This window comes from Cebus imitator, unplaced genomic scaffold, assembly GCF_001604975.1.
Source record: "Cebus imitator isolate Cc_AM_T3 unplaced genomic scaffold, Cebus_imitator-1.0 Scaffold233, whole genome shotgun sequence".
NCBI lineage: Eukaryota > Metazoa > Chordata > Mammalia > Primates > Cebidae > Cebus > Cebus imitator.
Window position 1 is genome coordinate 2990275 of NW_016107548.1, and position 21600 is coordinate 3011874.

General features: G+C 36.6%; 1 protein-coding gene across 1 annotated transcript in view; it reads left to right on the forward strand.

Moving 5' to 3' along the window:
• The window catches only part of LOC108281893 (transmembrane protein KIAA1109-like), a 62934-nt gene that overhangs the window by 8147 nt on the left and 33187 nt on the right, over positions 1-21600 (forward strand). The window contains exons 2-5 of the mRNA XM_017497598.2: positions 6872-7001; positions 9323-9439; positions 11166-11244; positions 12497-12561. Of these exons, the coding sequence (XP_017353087.1) occupies positions 6905-7001; positions 9323-9439; positions 11166-11244; positions 12497-12561 (358 nt within the window). The 5' untranslated portion in view covers positions 6872-6904. The remainder of the gene's footprint in view (positions 1-6871; positions 7002-9322; positions 9440-11165; positions 11245-12496; positions 12562-21600) is intronic.

Sequence of the window (21600 nt, forward strand, 5' to 3'; positions counted from 1 at the left end):
TTTTTTTTTGGTGGGCCGGTTGTGAGGGGTGGATGAGGAATACTATATTGAGATATCTTCTTAGCTCCAGCAAATGAGAACCAATTTTTCTTTTTTGAGACAGGGTCTTGCTCTGTCACCCAGGCTGGTGTGCAGTGGTGCAATCACAGCTCACTGTATCCTTGAGCTTCCAGGCTCAAACATCCTTCCCACCTCAGCCTTTCCAGTAGGTGGGACTACAGGTGCTTGCCACTACACCCAGCTAATTTTTGTATTTTTTTTGGTAGAGATGGGGTTTCGCCATGTTGCCCAGGCTGGTCTCCTGGGCTCAAGTGATTTGCCCACCTGAGCCTTCCAAAGTGCTGGGATTATTGGCATGAGCCACAACACCCAACCAGAGAACCAAATGTTATTTAGGGTAAAAAAGATCATTTAGGAGTGTCTTTGGCCCTGAATACATTGGATATACTTATGTATCTTTGACAATAGCTCATAATGATGTTTTTTTTTTTATAATGGTGCATTTATTTTATTCATTTATGAAGCAAATATTTTTATTGAAAGACTGCTCAATACCAGGAACTTTGTTGGCTATTGCATACCTAAATGAGCAGGGCAACCTTATCCTTAGGGAGCAGCCATTAGTGGGGGAGATTCATTTTGAAGCTGATAGTTATAATACAGTGTGATAAGTACTAAGATACAGTAGTCATTCAAGCAATGTTTATTTAGCATTTTCTATATTGTCAGACATTCTAAAGATTATAAATATTCTGTCTTAATACTTAGAATTTCTGAGCTGTATAGTAGAATTTTTAAGCCCTATAAATATTTATTGAATGGATAAGCAAAAACACATAAAAAAAGTTATATTGCACTTCCTGTGTTGTTCTAAATAATCAAAATTAAATATACTTTCCCATGACAGTGCTAGGGTAACCTATAGCTCTCCCCAGCCTGGTCTTTTCAGGTGATAAGTAATGTTATATAGACATATTCCAGCTTAAGCCTGATAAAGGAAACCCTCGTTTCACACAGTTCTGTTCAACGTATGGGATATTTGTTTTAGAGGAACAATCCCCTGGAAGGGGATTAACTAGTGCACTGAGCTTTCTTGAGGACCTGTGGGCAGGTGCACAGATGGGAATTGGGAAAATTGTAATCAACCAGTCCTTTCCAACTCTCCTTCTTTGAGTTAATCAAATCTTGCTGCGACAGGATGGAGTTAGGGGATTTGAGTCAAGCTGTGGTGACAAAAGTCCTCTCATCCATAATTTTTTTCCACTATTGTCCTAGGGCCATCCTTCTGCTAGCTGTTATTAACACAAATTAAATGTTAAGAAAAATAGAAGAGGAAAAGGGATAGTAGAAGGGAAGGGGGTTACAACTATAAAAAAAAAAAAAAAAAACATAATAAGCAAAAGGATGAAATAAAAAAGTTTTTAAATATGAACTTGACTCATACTTTAAAAATGTATGGAAGCAATCAGAGTCTGTCATTTTTTTCTCTACAGAATCTCCTTGCATTTGGGTTCATTCTTTCCTCTGTTCTTCCTGTTATGATAGAGGAAATGTTCCTCTTTCTGTCAGAAGCTAGTTCCTAAACATACATATGCTGTGGATTGAGATTTCAAAAATCTTATGTATTAAATATTGTGTGCTTTAAATCATATGGTTTCATGGTATCTTCTAAAGCACACAGTCATGTTTCTTGTGAAGAAAATTTTCCTTAGATTTGATAGGCCTAGTTATAAATAATAAAAACACAGTACCTTGTTTTGGATTTCCTGAGAAACAAATCTGAGATAAAGATTCAAGGAAATATAGTTGATCTGGGAAACGATCATAGGAAATACTGATAGGAGTGGGGAAGTAAGAAAAGAAAGGGATAGAAGTGAATAAAGGGCATTATTCCGGCAGTTACCACTCTGGACATCTGGAGCTCACTCACATTGGGGACTCTCGGAGAACAAGTAAACTATCCCTCGGAGTTATCTCAAGCCAAGAAAGAGCAAGGACAGTTTAAGTGTTTAATCCATCAGCTTCCTACCCATCGACATTAACCCTCCAGCATTTCTGGCTTGTCTCTGGAGTGCAAGCTGAGCATGTCCTTACAGTCAGAAGTGACCTCAGCAGGGTGTCACAGGTATTCATAATGACAGTTTTCCTGTGTTGAGGTGAGTGCCAACAGTATCTGGGCAAGACACCAATAGCATTGGCTGCCAATAACAAACATTTATAAAATGCAGTGTCTATGATGTGCCAGAAGTTCTAATGCTTTACATATATCAACTTACCAATTTTCACAATATAACTCTATGAGACAGCTACTAGTAGTGTCCTCATTTTACATATGAGGAAACAGAGTACAGCGAGGTTAGGAACTTTGCCCACAATCACACAGCTGTAATTTCAGAACTGACGTTTAAACCCAGGTGAAGCATGGTATAGAGTCTGCTTTTAATCCATATAGTGATCTGCTTTTTTAACAATATATAGTCCGAAGCAGCATCTTTTGATTACACTGTTTTTCCATAATAACTGCCTTCTCTTTTTCCCTTCCTCTAATCTCTTTTGTTTTAGTGTTCTGTACCCATTCCCTAGTTTGTAGCTGTCTCCTTCCCTCCCTGCAATTCTAGAACATTGTAGGTATTCCTCCTTCCATTTTACACTCAAGGCTATCATATCAAATAATTCTTGCTTAGGTATTAACTGATATTTCTGAGTTTATGTGAAGGCCTCAGAGTTTGATATTGCTTAGTATCTACATTTTAATTAAAAAATTCAAATGTTTAAGAACCATAGAAAGAAAGATGTGACTATAGAGTGACAGATGACCAGGTTAGAATTTTGTGTTTGGGAGACATCTATAACCTTGGCCATGGTTATAAGGAGAGGCCAAGAAATGTGTGCTTAGACCAAAAAAAAAGCCCTTTTCCCAACTGCAGCATCCTGTCCTCCAGATATCACTTTGTCTTTTTCTTCTTAAATTATGGAAATATTACTTGCCAGTTGTAAAACAAACAATATGTGAGTGCCCAGAATAAAAGTGAAAGTCTGGTTTTGCTGCTGCTTCATTTTCCCCCAGGATCTCCTTCCACTGATTAGATTAGATTCAAGCTGTATGCATCTTTGGCATGACTATCACAGAAGCGAGACTGTATTCTTCTATTAAGAGGCTCACAGTTTTGACTTATCCTGTTGCTGCTGGTATTTACATTGATCACTTAACTTGCCTTTCTCTAAGTTCCTCTTTTCCCCTTTGTCATTAAGTATTTTTGGGGGGTGGGGGAAGAGTTATTTTGATGTGACTATTTTATTATCCATCAAAATTTGATTATATTGGTATGGACTCAGATACCTGTTTTATTAAATGGGTAGTAATCCATTACTATTAATTATTTTTATGCTTAGTCTGTCCCGGGTTTTTCCAGTGGGAGCCTCTTTAAGCTGACTTAAGTGTCCTTTTGACATGTTTGTATCATTCTTTGAGTTTGTCTTTCCTTTCTTGGAAAACAAGGCTTATCTTTACTTTCTCTCCCTTAGTTGTGGAATCAGCCAGTTTTTCAAGGGGCCCTGTTTCCTCTTAGTATAAAATGGTTTTTAGAAGCAAAGTTTTCTGCTCCTTTTTATTGAAGTGTTGTTGCTTAGCACCTGTTAGTGAACATATGCATGCACGTATACGGTACATAAACACATTTACAGCTATATTTATTTTTATAGCCATTTATTTTGAAAACCATAGCTCTAGTACTTACCTGCCATTTTAGGTTTCATTCTAACTTTCTTCCTTTACATATCTCCAACAGGGAGACATCGTAATAATGGCTCCCATTATTCTTAATATGTTTATTTGCTTGGTTAGCCTCCCTCCCCAATACTGTGCATGGGCCATCTCCCACGTGTGTCCTCCTTATCCTACTTCTGCTCCAGCATACTTTTCAGCTTGTTCTCCTGCATGGAAGCCCTACTTAGCTCTTTTGGGTATGGCACCTTTCTCTTGGGCTCTGACACCTTATGCCAGGCAGTCTTCCTGAGTAGATTTTCTTTTCTCTCTGCTCAGGCTCTCCCTCTCAGCCTCTGAAACCTTAAGCTGAGTGCTTCTCCTGTGCTACCTCCAGCTCCTACTGGCTGTGGCTGCTTTTCTCCTTCCACCTAGGCTCCTGCATCCTATGCCTGACTTCTCCCCTACAAGTGTATGCCCCTCATCTCACTCTGGTTTTGATACCCTTAAGTGCTGCCGCTGCTCCATAAGCCTGTCCATCATGCCAGTGCATACTTCATTTATTCATATCAGGCTCCAACATCTTGCTGTAGGCCTCTGAGACTCCTCTCTCTTCTCCATGTGCAGATGCGTGTTTTATTCTGCTTTACTTTACAGCTTTTAGATTGAATTGTTCAGGAAGTTTAGAGAAAGAGGAAACAACCACTTTGTATCTTGTTCCACCATTTGCTCCATGAGGATTTTGTGATAGGTTACCATGAGTCTCCAGTCTCTTACTGTTAAGGAATTGGTGATATACTACTTTATGTGGCTGAGCATGTAACAACGTTTTCATTTTGATTCTGTGTCCAGTGTTGCCTTGTTTTCTTTATAACAGAATATCTACTTCTTACTTTAGGGGCTTTATTAAATCTTAGCCTTTATTTCTGTACTTGTTCAAAATATGTTCTTTTAAATATTGAGCCTTTATCTGTTGATTTCTCTTAAAGGCTTTGCATTACTCTAATATTTGGGAAATATTGTTTGAAACTTGTTTGATACTGTAGGGTTCTGTCTTTACAGCCTTAATAACCTCTTTCCACATTCTTTTTACCTATGGTTTGTTACAGTAGTGGGTCATGATTATTTTAGATGAGGTCCTTTTGGTGGATAGATCCTTTCCCCTTGGATTTGATTAGAAACAGATTTCCTTTTTAATGTGGAGACCTGAATGCTAGGACATATGTCTCATGGAACTTCTTCTCAGTCTTTTCCTCCTTAGTGATGTACTGGCTCGCAATCTGTAGAATGGTAAAAATAAGTATGAAATAGATGCATATGTTATTTTATGATATGTAAACCATTATATAATAAGTGAATATTTGGTTTTAGATTTTTTTTAGATAGTTTTTTTCAAAGTATTTGCTTCTTTTTAAAAATTAAAAAAAAAAAAAAAAAAACTTAAGAGGAAAGAAAGAGAAAGATCATGTTGTAAAGTGAGCCCCCAAATTTTAAGGTGCTGGTTGATGGGGATTTTTCAAAGCTTTGAAAAATATGAGAGCATTTTTTTCTCAGTTTCTACACTGTGGGAAAAAAGGATTATTGAAAACTGAAAACATTTTCTTAATCTTCTCTAGCTCTTTTGCCTATAGGTTTTCATATCACTATTAATAATAAACCTTCTGTTATTGAGCTCTTTATTATTTTCTTGAGATGTTTAATTTGCCTCTATAAATTATAAGATTTCAACAATGTAGAAATATGAAACATAATGTGTTGTAGATTGTGTCTGGCAATGCTGTCTCATCCAATTTTTGTTTATTTATTTATGAGTAAGTGAAAGAATGAATGAATGAAGAGAACTCTCTCTTTCTCTCTCATCCAGGCTGGAGTGCAGTAGCATGATCATAGCTCACTGTAACCGTTAGCTCCTGGGCTCAAGCAGTCCTCCTGTATCAGTCCCCTGAGTAGCTAGGACTACAGGTGCACACCACCATGCCTGACTAGTTTTTTATTTTAATTTTTTTGGCAGAGTTGGGATCTCACTGTGCAGCCCAGGCTGGACTCCAACTTCTGGCCTCAAGAGTTCTTCCCACCTTTGCCAACCAAAGCACTGGGATTATAGGTTCTCAGCCTCATTCAATTTTTACACTTGTTTTGTGATCTCCAAAGATAGGAGTTTTGGTGAATAAACAGAAAACAGATTTAGAAAGTTAAGTCAGCTGTACCAAATTTCATTTAGAAAGTTATCCTTCTGTATTCTTTCTTACAGAAAAAAATGTGCTGTTTTTGTAGTTGTCTGTAAAAATCTCCTCTGCTGTTTAGTCTTAAAGTATTATTAACTGTGTAACTCTCTTCGTGATTGAATCTAACTTTTTTGCTCTTTCTGGTTTACTATGAGATAATTTCATTATAGGTAGGTTGGGTTAGTCATATGTTACTATGATATTATTGAAGGAATATTTTTCTTGTTTCTTGGATCATAAAATATGAACATTTATTCCTTTTTATTCTTGGTACATATAAATATTCATATTCATCCTACTACTGTGTGTTTGCATATATACATATATACACATATCTATGTACATACATATGTATAATACAAATAATTGTCAGAAGTTGGGTCACAGTTTGACAGTAAATTGTTCTTAATCCTAAGCATCTGATAGCAGGAGGCCTCTTTACTGTTCAAGCTACCTAGAGTGAGTCTGAACTAGGAAGACTGTTTCTCCATGGGATAATGGAGAATATATAGATGTGATGGAGGTTAAGAGGGATTTTTCTAACTTAGTTGACAAATATAATAATATTAAGTGGTAGCTTTTGGGGCAAGTCTGGATGAATTTGTTTAATGTGGATGGCTAATACTTCTGATTGTTGAGATGTTTTTGATTAAAGAATAATCACATTCCTCTTATTTTGAGCCAGAGTATAGTAATTGAACTTTAGTCAGTGCTTATATTTAGAATGGTGACATCAGGACATCACAGATATGATCCATTCTCTTACATGTTAGTAGACGTGGGTATTTTTGTTGTCGTATTTTTGCATTCTCATCATTGAAGGAAACAGGAAGGTGATTTAATTAACTTTGTTTATTAAATTCATCCTTTTTTTCTCTTTGCAGGATTTCTGTTCCAATTTTATAAATCTCCGATTCTAAATATAGCCTTCTACCTCTTTTAGGCCTTTAGTTGCTGTTCTGGAAAATCTTTAGTAATGGATCAAAGGAAGAATGAGAGTATTGTCCCTAGTATTACTCAATTAGAAGATTTTCTTACAGAACACAATTCCAATGTTGTTTGGCTCCTTGTTGGTAAGTGGAATATTTTTCTTCTACTTTATTGTGTTTTAAGTATGGATTAACAGTTGCCAGATTTTAAACAGTGGTTGACTGAAGTTGGAACACTAACACTACCATTTATTTATTTTTAGGAAGGAAGATTGTTATTTATATTTCTTGAACATTTGTTCTGGAAACAGCTCTGAAATGCTCTACTTTTTCTTAGGCTGCCTTCTCATCTGACTTAGGGGAAGTGGAAAGAGAAGAAAAACATTGCACTTAGCTTATTCTTTCCGGTTTCAGGTCACCTCCCCTACTTCTTAACTCAGCACACACATACACACACACACACAGATACTTTTGTTACAGAAATAATAAATCCTCAGATACAGTTTTACTGTAAAAATCATTCTATTTTTATAGTAAAATACAATTATATGCCTAATCTTTTAATCTCTTTCCTCACTCTTTGTGCACTTGGCAGTGAGATCTGCTATTAATAATTTTTTGTCATAATCTAGCAGTTTTCTAGGTATATACAAATAGTTCAAACTAAATAGCAGAGGGAAGATAGGAAATATGAGTGAATGAATGAATATGAATGAATGAGAGGGGGAAATACAAAAATAATACAGGGGAAGGGAGAAATTATTGTAGGCTGTTTCTGCTCAGCATGTATTCATGGGAGAATGGTATTTGACTTTAATTTTGGCTTAAGAATTGGAAACAAGAGAGAGGAAATTTAAGAGAGGAAAGGAAGGGTAATGATAATTTGTTGTGCATGTTCTGTGTGCTAGATACCAGTTTGTACTTATGCTGTCTCACTTAATGCTTAGAGGAGCTTTATGAAGGTAGGTTTTTATTCTTTTCCTTTTAATTCCCTGTTGGGGAATTGAGGCCCATAAAGATGAAGTATTTTATATGGGTTACACAGGTGGTTTTTTTCCTGAGGGCGTACTTATGCTTCTTTCATGACACCCAAGGATGTGGGTAGGAGTATGTATGAGTAGAGGTGAAGTGTCTGTTCCCTTTCCTGTTACCTAGAATTTTTCAGACTTTTTCCTTTCTAAATACCTCCTTTAAGAAAAAAACAGCAACGGTAACAAGCAGTAAAACACAGAGCAATTGTTTAATCCCTCTGTTTTACAATGAGGGTAGAAGGGCGTGCTATAATGAAAAGACTACAATTCCTGGCTTGTTTAATACTAAAAGCATATTTTCTCAGCAAATGCCTGTTTCCATTCTGAAGGACTCATATAACAAACTACTGTTGATACAATGATTTATAGTAAAAATTTATACAAAATGACTTTAAACTTGAGATATAATGGCATATCATCAAATTAACTTTTCAAAATATTTTTTGTTTATGGGCAAATCATAGCACTTAGTATGTCAAAGCTATTACCATCAATCTAAGCGACCCTGGGAATAGTATTTTATGTTGACTTGCAATGATCGCTTTGTTTTATATATGATACATAATGGTTTAAAAGTTAAGGACTTAATATGATGTTACTAAAGGGTTGTACAGGTTAAGTTGCTTTACACAACTTTCTCATAATTTAGAAGTAGTTATACTTTCGAAAAGGATAAGTAAGAGCAAATTTATTATCAAAACAATGTTTTCCTGTGTTTTGCCTTTTGTATATTCGTGGACTATATTTTTTGAGAATATGAATTTTATAAGTAACTATACACTTTCATTGAAGAAAAAACCAAATTTAGAATATCATTTACTGTAACATATTCAGTGACATTCATCATAACTTATTGTCTTACCCTTTACAGCAAAATATCTAGTTACAGGTGGCCTATTTAATATGCCTTTACACTAAATGTCCACTTCTTTTATTTGTTTAAAACACAGCTTTAAAAAGCAGAAGGTTTTTTTAAATCAGAGACTTAAAAAGCAGAAGGTTTTTTTAAATCAGAGATTTAAAAAATCATTATTTTTCTTTCTTTACAAATGACTATAGTTTGTTTCAGGAAATAGCTTGGGAATGAACTTGTGTATGAGATGAGTTTTTTGGCCTAATAAAGGTGGATGTGTTTCAGAATATTCAGAAATATGGGCTTTCTTCTCCCAGAACGTTTTTACATAATGTTTGATAACTAAAACAGTACAAAGCAGTAATAAGTAAACAGAAAGGAAAGCAGCCATACTTGAAACATTGCTCTAATGGCTCTGATTGGAAGTTATGCTTTTCTGGATAATGAATGATGAAGAGGAAGAAAGTTGGATAAATTATAATCAGCCTCTGGTTTTAAAATTCCATGTACTAAATTGTAAGAGGACACATTACTAGGTAGAAGTAAATCCTATTATTTCTGATTTATTTTCCTCCCAACAGCTACCATTTTGTCCTGTGGATGGATTATTTACCTCACGTATTATAATTCCCGGAATGTTGGTCTTATTTTAACACTAGTTCTTAACAGATTATACAAGCATGGCTATATCCATATTGGTGAGTTTGAGTTACACTGAATTTTTTTCTTCCTTATAATCTTGATATGTCTTACCATTTTCTGTTGCTATAACTGAATACCTGAGACTAGGTCATTTATAAAGAGAAGTAATTTATTTCTTACAGTTCTGGAGGCTGGGAAGTCCAAAGTTGAGGGGGTGTATCTGGTGAGGACCTTCTGGCCAGTGGAAACTGCAGAGTCTTGAGGTGGCACAGGGTGCCACATAGTGAGGGGGCTGAGCTTGCTTGTTCAGGTCTCTTTTTCCTCTTGTAAAGCCACTGATGCCCCAACATCATGGCCTCATTTAATCTTGATTACTTCCCAAAGGTCTGACATCTGAAATACTATAGTCGGACTCCCCACTCATCTAACACTGTCATAATGAGAATTAAGTTTCATCTTAAGTTTTGGAGAGACAAACATTCAAACCAAAGCAGATGTATATTATAAATTTATATTTCATGAACACATAGTAGCATTAGAAATTTACCTTGGTTTCTTAATAGTTGAAATAATCTAACTGGAATTTCTCTGACACAGCACTCCATGACTCTATGATAATATCCACTTGGTTATGTCCTTTACCCCATTATTTATTATTCTTTAAGTGTTTCTAGTAACCTTTTTTTTTTAACTTATAAAAGATGCTCGTTAAAAGAATTTGAAAAACTTGGATGTGTATAAAATATAGAAATAGAAATTTCTTAAGAGTCCACCTTTCAAAGAAAATGTTTAATGTTCATTGTAGTTTTTATTATTTTTAAAACCCATACTTTAAAATCTGTAAGTTGGAATCATCTTGTATGTTTCATTTTACGGACTGCTTTATTCAATTTTTTGAGTACTTAAAAGTGGGAAGTTTGAGTTGGGCATGGTGGCTCATGCCTGTAATCCCAGCACTTTGGGAGGCTGAGGTGGTCAGATCACAAGGTCAAGAGATCGAGACCATCCTGGCCAACATGGTGAAACGCTGTCTCTACTAAAAATACAAAAAATTAGCTAGGCATGTTGGTGGATGCCTGTAGTCCTAGCTACTCAGGAGGCTGAGGCAGGAGAATCACTTGAATTCGGGAGGCAGAGGTTGCAGTGAGCCAAGATCGCGCCACTGCACTCCAGCCTGGTGACAGAGTGAGACTCCATTTCAAAAAAAAAAAAAAAAAGGAAGAAACGAAAAAAGTGGGACGTTTGCAAGTAGGTAGAAGGGTGTATTAGGAAGCTAGGGTGCTTTGAAAGCCCTAAACCAGGGAGAAAGGGGTGGGGAGAGATGACTAGAGAGAACCATTCTAACCCTGCCTAATAGTTGAGTACCTCTTAATCGACACAAAACTTCCCTCAAACATAAATAGTCTTTCATTAATTTTAGGCCATGGCTGGTTCCTGCAGTCACTCAAATTACTAAAGAAAAATGGTGAATTAGTCACTACTTGGGTTTATTTAATGGCTGTGCATAATTAAGGGAATTATTCATACAAAGCAGTTACTTAAACTAATAATCCTCTTCTGGTTATTTAGTAGCTTACTTCATAATGATGATATGTGTATAGCACTTTTTGTTTTACTGGGGAAAGAATGATGGAAAATCAGTAAGGCTATAAGGATATCAGGAAGGGAGTGAGAAGAGATGCTTATTGAATAAATTGAGTGCTAATGTTATTTTAAACTTTAAGGACTCTACTGTCTGTTAAAACAGTTGCATTAATTGCTGTTTTTTCCTTCCTGTAACAGGTTCCTTCTCTTTCTCTGTTCTTTCTGGAAAAGTCATGGTTCGTGAAATCTATTACATTACAGAAGACATGTCTATTAGGTAACAAAATTAAAAAATTAAAAAGGACCCATCTTAAACATACTTAATACAAGATATATTGTTAAATATATACAAAAATATTGTTAAAATGTTATACTACGTTTTATTTAATGTTACTTACTTCTTCAAATAAAACTATAAATTTTTTTTCCAGCAAATCATACTTGGTGAATTGATGTTTTAAAATATTTTTGTCAATGGATTAATTTAGAAAAGAATTAATTTATTACATAGCAGTTTATAGAAATGAATAATCATTTCTATATGAATCTAGAAAAATAATCATTCATTTCTAGATGAAAAAGTGAACCATTAAGTTGCTTGACCATTTTATATCATAGAGTTTATAGTAGTTGTTCGTTATATATAGCAAGGTTTAGAGATGTTAGCAGCTGTCATCCATTAGCTCCTTATTAGAGATAATAAGTTTACAGAGTTGTTTAGCATTTGATAGCAACTCTAATTTTATTCTAATAAGGAAGCACAGCTATGAATATAATAAGAAAGGATGTGATTGAAATGTTCCTTCTTCTGAGAAGTCTTGAAAGAAAAGCCTATTCTATTTTTGTGATTTTCTTAAAATTTGTGACTTAAGTAGAATTCAAAGTTTTGAATTAATTGAGAGGTGCTAGAGTTGGCAATACTCACACCTCACTTAAACCTATAGAAGACAAGTTCTATGCTAGTCTAAAATTATTTCCAAATCAAAAGTGAAAAATAAAAAGCTAAGAGACTATAAGTCCATCCTTTTGGGGCACTAGATGCTAGGTTATTTATGAGAAACAAAGGAACATCTTTAAAAGTTTCCCCTTAGTGTGCTAACTTCCCCCTTTCAAGATTTGGCTATTGTGTATATTTTTTTTTTTCCTCTCTCCTGTAGACCTAGGTATTTGTAATTTTTATATTTTTAGAAAATATCACTTAAAAAGGAAAGCATTTCTGTTAGTAGTTCATTTTCCTGTTACCATTAATTAGAAGACTATAATATTTCAAAACATGTTGTATATGGTAAATACATACAACTTTTATTTGTCAAGAATCTTTAGCTATGCAAAATTTCTTTTCCTTTTTTATCTAGAAGATCTAAACATACTTCATAAGTCTTTGTTCACAAAAAGATTTGTGTTTATGTATGCCACTGTTCTTTTGAGGATTTTCTGTATTTCCTTATTCATTATGAATTCCCTGCCTTTTGCAATAACTAAGAATTAATTATTACTTAAATTCTAATTTTGTAATCTACCTTTCTTAGAATTCAAGATGGATTTATCATTTTTCGGTGGTGGAAAATGTATAACCCAAAACAGAAGCAACATGGTGAGTTTTCGTTTTTTTATGTGTTTAAAATGTTCAATCATATAATCAGGATTTTATGAAAACTAATTAAAATTAGACATGACCAGTAGGAAAAGTTTAATTTTTAGGCCAGGTGTGGTGGCTCATGTCTGTAATCTCAGCACTTTGGGAAGCTGAGGCGGGTGGATTACCTGAGGTCAGGAGTTTGAGACCAGCCTGACCAACATGATGAAACCCCGTCTTTGCTAAAAATACAAAAAATTAGCTGGACATGATGGCAGGCGCCTCTAATCCCAGCTATTCAGGAGGCTGAGGCAGGAGAATCACTTGAACCCAGGAGGTGGAGGTTGCAGTGAGTGATCCCAGATCGTGCCACTGCAATCCAGCCTGAGCAACAAGTGGGAAACTCCATCTCAAAAAAAAAAAAAGAAAAGTTTAATTTTTAAAAATGAATGAAGAGAATTATTACTAACTTTTAGTAGCATTAGCTGTGATTTAAATGAGAAGTACATACTCTTCAGTAAGGTATCATGTTTTACCAAAGTTAATAATTTGAATTATTTGCAAAAATATATATGAAATGCAAAATACTCCAAAGAAAGGTAAATTTTAAACCAACACATTAAAAGTATACTACCACTCATATTTTAAAAATAAACTAAGGAAAATGAATCAGCAACATTTACTTTCACTTTGTAGTATCTTTCACATAGTAATACTTTTATGAGTAATTTACTTGTTAAACAATTTTTCAGGCAAATTCTTTTACTTCTACTCCAGTCTAGGTTTTTTCTCTTATTACTTCCTAGGATAATTGGGAAAAAAATTATAAAGGCCCAATCCTTAAAAAAAACAAATATTTAGAAGATACAATTTTCCTGATATTTTACAGTAGTTGTTTGACCTAGGTTCTTTCCTATTTCCTGATATTTATCACATGACTAATAGCTAAAATAATCCCTAAGCTGTTATATTAAGCACTTCATTGCCTTTTCTTGCTGTAGTTTAAATTTTAAAATAAATCGATTAGGAAACACAGCGGTGTTTTAATGTGTATGAAGCATTCTAGTACTTGATAGTAATAAACCAGTTTTACACACATTAAACTCTGTCATTCACTAGTGTTAAACCTTTCCTCAGTAATCATCCATGATCTCTCCTCAGATCGCTAGGGTCAAATATCCAGCAGTCTACTCAACATCTCCAATTTTATGTGTAATAGGTTTCTTACACTTGAAATATCTAACCAAACACCTGATCTTCCCACCCAAACCTACCCCGCAGATAATTTCCATCTTATCAAGAGCAAGTCTATCTTTTCTACTGCTCAAGCCAAAAATCTTGACTGCTGTCTTTTGTGTCCCAGAGGTCATCATCAAATTCTGTCAGCTTTCCTTTCAGCCTACAACCAGAATCCAACTACTTCTCACCACACTGGCAAAAGTCACCATCATCTTCCACCTGTTTTATCACATAGTCTCCTAACTAGTCTCCCTGCTTCTGTGCACTTGTTCCTCAACCTGCTCTTAGTACACTGGCCAGGTCTTTTAAAAATCTAAGATCATTTTATTACTCTCTGTTCCCAAATTTTCCAGTGGCCTCTCTTCTCATCTCACTCAGAACAACACCAAGATCTTGTAAGTGACCTGTAGAGTCTTAGAAAATTCCTAAAAATAGCTTATAAAATCCTACATACCTATAAATATTCTATATAATTCTCTCTACCTCCTGATCATCTATTTTCCACCCCACTCCAAATAAACTGGCCTGTTGGTGTTGGTAATGAAAGTTCAACAGAGCCACCATGAAAGAATGGCCTCCAGATATTCACAGTAGTCATTCCCATATTTGCTTGGTGGTTCTGTTGAACTATCCTTTATCAATGAAGCTTTTCCTGAGTAGTTTTGTAAAGCTGTACCCTCCCCACAAAGTAGCACTTTCTGTTCCACTAACCTTGCTTTTTCTTCAGTGTTGTATTTTCCTCATGCATGCCTTGATGCTATATATATATTTACTTGCTTATTAATGGAATCTCTGCAACTTGAATGAAGCAAGCTGTAAGGGATGGTACTTGTTTTATTCTCTATTGTATACCTGGTGTCTAGAAAGATGCTTAGTACATAGAAGAACTCATTTGTATAAAAGAGTAACAGAGCATCTTTCTACTAGTCATACTCCTAAGTAAAACAGAACATTGAGAAACAAATCTTGTAGAATCTTTGAAAACCTGACATGTGGAGGTATATAGATCTAAAATGGAATACTTTTTTCCCAGATAGATCTATACATATAGAAATTAATTCTTTTTTTAAAAAATATATTTTATTGCACTTTAGGTTCTGGGGTACATGTGCAGAACATTCAGGATTGTTGCATAGGTACATTTATGGCAATGTAGTTTGCTGCCTCTGTCCCCATTACCTGTATCTGGCATTTCTCTCCATGTTATCCCTTCCCAACTCCCTATGCCCTGCTGTTCCTCTCCTAGTCCCCCGCCAACAGACCCCAGTGTGTGAGGCTCCCCTCCCTGTGTCCATGTGTTCTCATTGTTCAACACTCGCCTATGAGTGAGAACATGTGGTGTTTGATTTTCTGCTTTTGTGTCAGTTTGCTGAGAATGATGGTTTCTAGATTCATCCATGTCCCTACAAAGGAAACAAACTAATCATTTTTTATGGTTACATAGCATTCCATGGTGTATATGTGCCACATTTTCCTTGTCCAGTCTATTATTGACGGGCATTTGGGTTGATTCGAGTCTTTGCTATTGTAAACAGTGCCGCAATGAACATACGTGTGCATGTGTCTTTATAATAGCACAATTTATAGTCCTTTGGATATATATACCCAGTAATGGGATTGCTGGGTCAAATGGAATTTCTACTTCTAGGTCCTTGAGGAATCGCCACACTGTCTTCCACAATGGTTGAACTAATTTACACTCCCACCAACAGTGTAAAAGTGTTCCTATTTCTCCACATCCCCTTCAGCATCTGCTGTCTCCAGATTTTTTAACGATTGCCATTCTAACTGGCATGAGATGGTATCTCAGTGTGGTTTTGATTTGCATTTCCCTAATGACCAGTGATGATGAGCATTTTTTCATGTTTCTTGGCCTCATATATGTCTTCTTTTGAAAAGTGTCTGTTCACATCTTTCACCCACTTTTGAATGGGTTTGTTTGTTTTTTTTCTTGTAAATCTGTTTTAGTTCTTTGTAGATTCTGGATATTAGCCCTTTGTCAGATGGGTAGACTGCAAAAATTTTTTCCCATTCTGTTGGCTGCTGGTTCACTCTAATGATTGTTTCTTTTGCTGTACAGAAGCTCTGGAGTTTAATTAGATCCCATTTGTCTATTTTGGCTTTTGTTGCCAATGCTTTTGGTGTTTTAGTCATGAAGTTGTTGCCTATGCCTATGTCCTGAATGGTTTTGCCTAGGTTTTCTTCTAGGGATTTTATGGTGTTAGGTTTTATGTTTAAGTCTTGAATCCATCTGGAGTTAATTTTAGTGTAAGGTATCAGGAAGGGGTCCAGTTTCTGCTTTCTGTACATGACTAGTCAGTTTTTCCAACACTGTTTATTAAACAGGGAATCCTTTCCCCATTGCTTGTTTTTGTCAGGTTTGTCAAAGATCAGATGGTTGTAGATGAGTGGCGTTGCCTCCGAGGCCTCTGTTCTGTTCCATTGGTCTGTATCTCTGTTTTGGTATCAGTACCATGCTGTTTTGATTACTGTAGTCTTGTAGTATAGTTTGAAGTCAGGTAGCATGATGCCTCCAGCTTTGTTCTTTTTGCTTAGAATTGACTTGGCTGTGCGGGCCCTCTTTTGGTTTCATATGAAGTTTAAGGTGTTTTTTTTGCAGTTCTGTGAAGAGGGTCATAGGTAGCTTGTTGGGGATAGCATTGAATCTATAAATTACTTTGAGCAATATGACCATTTTCACAATATTGATTCTTCCTAACCATGAGCATGGAAGGTTTTTCCATCTGTTTGTGTCCTGTCTTATTTCCTTGAGCAGTGGTTTGTAGTTCTCCTTGAAGAGGTCCTTTACATCCTTTGTTAGTTGTATTCCTAGGTATTTTATTCTCTTCGTTGCAATTGTGAATGGCAATTCATTCTTGATTTGTCTCTCTTTAAATCTGTCATTGGTGTATAGGAAGGCTTGTGATTTCTGCACATTGATTTTGTAACCTGAGACTTTGCGGAAGTTGCTTATCAGTTTCAGGAGATTTTGGACTGAGATGATGGGGTCTCCTAAATATACAATCATGTCATCTGCAAATAGAGACAATTTGGCTTTCTCCTTTCCTAATTGAATACCCTTTTTTTAAATCTTTTTCTTGCCTGATTGCTCTGGCTAGAACTTCCAATACTATATTGAATAGGAGTGGTGAGAGAGGGCATCCTTGTCTAGTGCCAGATTTCAAAGGCAATGCTTCCAGTTTTTGCCCATTCAGTATGATATTGGCTGTGGGTTTGTCATAAATAGCGTTTATTATTTTGAGATATGTTCCGTCAATACCTAGTTTATTGAGAATTTTTAGCATGAAGGGCTGTTGAATTTTGTTGCAGGCCTTCTCTGCATCAATTGAGATAATCATGTGGTTTTTGTCTTTGGTATGGTTTATGTGGTGAATTACGTTCATAGACTTGCTTATGTTGAACCAGCCTTGCATCCCTGGGATGAAGCCTAGTTGATCATGATGAATGAGCTTTTTGATGTGCTGTTGCAATCGGTTTGCCACTATTTTATTGAAAATTTTTGCATTATGTTCATCATGGATAGTGACCTGAATTTTTCTTTTCTTGTTGAGTCTGCTGGGTTTTGGTATCAGGATGATGTTGGTCTCATAAAATGATTTGGGAAGGATACCCCCTTTTTGGATCGTTTGGAATATTTTCAGAAGGAGTGGTACAAACTCCTCTTTGTATGTCTGGTAGAATTCAGCTGTGAACCCATCTGGACCTGGGCTTTTTTTAGTTGGTAGGCTATGAATTGATGCCTCAACTTCAGCCCTTGTTATTGGTCCATTCAGGGTTTCAACTTCTTCCTGGTTGAGTCTTGGGAGAGTGCAAGTGTCTAGGAATTTATACATTTCTTCCCGGTTTACTGGTGTACTAGCATAGAGTTGTTTGTAGTAATCTCTGATGGTAGTTTGTATTTCTGTGGAATCAGTGGTGATATCCCCTTTATCATTTTTTATTGCATCTATTTGATTCTTCTGTCTTCTTTTTTATTAATCTGGCTAGTGGGTCTGTTTTGTTCTTTTCAAAAACCAGCTCCTGGATTTGTTGATTTTTTGAAGGGTTTTCTGTGTCTCTGTCTCTTTCACTTCTGCTCTGATCTTAGTTATTTCTTGTCTCCTGCTAGCTTTTGAGTTTTTTTGATCTTGCTCCTCTAGCTCTTTCAATTTTGATGATAGGGTGTTCTAATACGGGCATTTATTGCTATAAATTTTCCTCTAGCCACTGCTTTAAATGTGTCCCAGAGATTTTGGTACGTTCTGTCTTCGTTCTCATTCGTTTCAAAGAACATCTTTATTTCTGCCTTCATTTCATTGTTTATCCAGTCAACATTCAAGAACCAGATGTTTAGTTTCTGTGAAGTTGTGTGGTTCTGAGTTAGTTTCTTAATCCTGAGCTCTAATTTGATTGCACTGTGGTCTGAGAGTCTGTTTGTTATGATTTCCATTCTTTTTGCATTTGCTGAGGAGTGATTTACTTCCAAGTATGTGGTCAATTTTAGAGTAGGTGTGATGTGGTGCTGAGAAGAATGTATATTCTGTGGATTTGGGGTGGAGAGTTCTATAAATGTCTATTAGGTTTGCTTGGTCCAGATCTGAATTCAAGTCCTGGATATCCTTGTTGATTTTCTGTCTTGTTGATCTGTCTAATACTGACAGTGGAGTGTTAAAGTCTCCCACTATTATTGTGTGGGAGTCTAAGTTTCTTTGTAAGTCATTAAGAACTTACCTTATGTATCTGGATGCTCCTGTATTGGCTGCATATATATTTAGGATCATTATCTCTTCTTGTTGCATTGATCCTTTTACCATTATGTAATGCCTTTCTTTGTCTCTTTTGATCTTTGTTGGTTTAAAGTCTATTTTATCAGAGACGAGAATTGCACCTCCTGCTTTTTTGCTCTCCATTTGCTTGGTAAATCTTCCTCCATCCCTTTATTTTGAGCCTGTGTGTATCCTTGCATGTGAGATGGGCTTCCTGGGTACAGCACACCAATGGGTTTTGACTTTTTATCCAATTTGCCAGTCTGTGTCTTTTGACTGGGGCACTTAGCCCATTTATATTTTAGGTTAATATTGTTATGTGTGAATTTGATCGTGCCATTTTGATGCAAGGTGGTTGTTTTTCCCATTAGTTTGCTGTTTCTTCATTGTGTTGATGCTCTATCATTTGATATGTTTTTGGAGTGGCTGGTACTGGTTGTTCCTTTCTATATTTAGTGCTTCTTTCAGGAGCTCTTGTAAGGCATACCTGGTGGTAACGAAACCTCTGAGCAATTGCTTGTTTGTAAAGGATTTTATTTTTCCTTTGCTTATGAAGCTTAGTTTGGCTGGATATGAAATTCTGGGTTGAAAGTTCTTTTCTTTAAGGATGTTGAATGTTGGCCCCCATTCTCTTCTGGTTTGCAGGGTTTCTTTTGAGAGATCTGCTGTGAGTCTGATGGGCTTCCTCTTGTGGGTAACCTGATGTTTCTCTCTGGCTGTTCTTAGCATTTTGTCCTTCCTTTCAACCCTGGTGAATCTGACGATTATGTGCCTTGGGGTTGCTCTTCTTGAGGATTATCTTTGTGGTGTTCTCTGTATTTCCTGGACTTGAGATTTGGCCTGCCTTGCTAGGTTGGGGAAGTTTTCCTGGATAATGTCCTGAAGAGTGTTTTCCAGCTTGGATTCATTCTCTCTATCACATTCAGGTACACCTGTCAAACGTAGAGTAGGTCTTTTCACATAATCCCATATTACTTGGAGGCTTTGTTCATTTCTTTGCACTCTTTTTTCTCTAATCTTTCCTTTTCATTTTATTTCATTGAGTTGATCTTCAGTCTCATATCCTTTCTTCTGCTTGGTTGATTTGGCTATGGAAACATATGTATGCTTCGTGAAGTTCTCTTGTGTTTTTCAGCTCCATCAATTCATTTATATTCTGCTGTAAGCTGTTTATTCTCATTAGCATTTCGTCAAACCTTTTTTCAAGGTTCTTAGTTTCTTTGCGTTGTGTTAGCACATGTTCTTTTATCTCTGAGAAGTTTGTTATTTCCCACCTTCTACAGCCTGTTTCTGTCGGTTAATCAGACTCACTCTCTATCCAGCCTTGTTCCCTTTCTGTTGAGGAGTGTGATCCCTTGGAGGAGGAGAGGCATTCTGGTTTTGGGTGTTTTCATCCTTTTGCGCTGGTTTCTTCCCATCTTTGTGGATTTATCTACCTGTGGCCTTTGTAGTTGTTGACTTTCGGATGGGGTCTCTGAGTGGATGTCCTTTTTGTTGATGATGAAGTTATATCTTTCTGTTTTTTAGTTTTCCTTCTAACAGTCAGGCCCCTCTGCTGTAGGACTGCTGGACTTCTACTCTAGACCCTGCTTGCCCTGGGATCAACTGAGGTGGCTGCAGAACAGTAAGGGTTGCTGCCAGTTTCTTCTGTTATCTTTGTCCCAGAAGGGTACCTGCCAGATGTCAGCCTGAGCTCTCCTTTATGAGGTGTCTGTTTGGGTATATGGGGGTCGTAGAGCTGCTTGAGGAGACAGTCTGTCCCTTATAGGTGCTCAAGTGCTGAGCTGTGAGTTCTGTTGTTCCGTTCAGAGCCGCCAGGCAGGTATGTTTAAGTCTGCTGCAGCAGAACTTATAACTCCTTTTTTTCCCCCAGGTGCTCTGTCCTGGAAGGTGGGGTTTTATTTGTAAGTTCCTGACGTGCTAATGCCTTTTTACAGAGATGCCCTGCCCAGTTAGGAGGTAACCTAGTCACAGTCTGCCAGCAGAGGTGTTGGTGAGCTGCCCTGGGCTCTGCCCAGTTGCTGTGTGAACTTCCTTGCGGTTTTGTTTATGGAGGTATAGTTAGAACTGTCTCAGTAATGGCGGACTGTCTCTGTAATGGCGGACTGCCTTGGTAATGGTGGATTGCCTCGGTAGTGGTGGACTGCCTTGGCAATGGTGAACGCCCTTCCCCCCACAGAGCTGAACCGTCCTGGGTCCAGCTGTGCTTGCTGTGAATCTCTCAATCCAGAGCGTTTCAGATTGCTGGTCTTTGTTGGGGTGGGACCTGCTGAGCCACATCACCTGGCTCCCTGTTTCAGCCCACTTTTTTTCAGTCGAGTGGGTGACTCTGTCTCCCAGGTGTTCCAGGTGCTAGTTAAAATGGCAGCCCTGGTTTGTGTGAGTTTCTGTGCAGAGACCCGCTGCATTGGCTGAAACAATTGTGCTGGAGACTCGTGGTGCTTTTCCGCCCGGGAATCGCCTGGTTTGTGGGCAGTAAAAACTGGTTTGGAAATACAATGATCACTCACCCTCTGCATTCTCACTGGGAACTGCACTCCAGAGCTGTTCCTATTTGACCATCTTGGATTGTCCCTATTTCGAAATTAATTCTCACGAGATTCTTCAAGGCCATCAAAATTTACCAGAAAACTCATTTAAATTATTAGTTTTTGAATTTACATAAGCAGTAGTTGAGTTATGATACCTGAATACAAATGTCCTGATTATTAGGCATATGCTTTAAAGGCCAGTGAGTGAGCTGCAGACCTGGACCTGCCCCTAATTGGATCAGCTGTGATGAATAAACAAACGGTGACTATATAAAAATGAAAACAGGATTACTCTCAAATCCATCTCTAACTTGCTGGACATGTACAACAGATTCTTTCCTTTTAATATTACAGCTATGATAAGATATGGTTTCATTAATTGAAGACACCAAGGCATAAAGATAAAGGTATTAATTTCTGAATGTATGTTCACAGTACTGATAAACACTAAATACTGAATACTAAAATATTTTTAAAGCTCCCTCAACATTCTTATTTTTCAGCTTTTATTCTTCTATTAT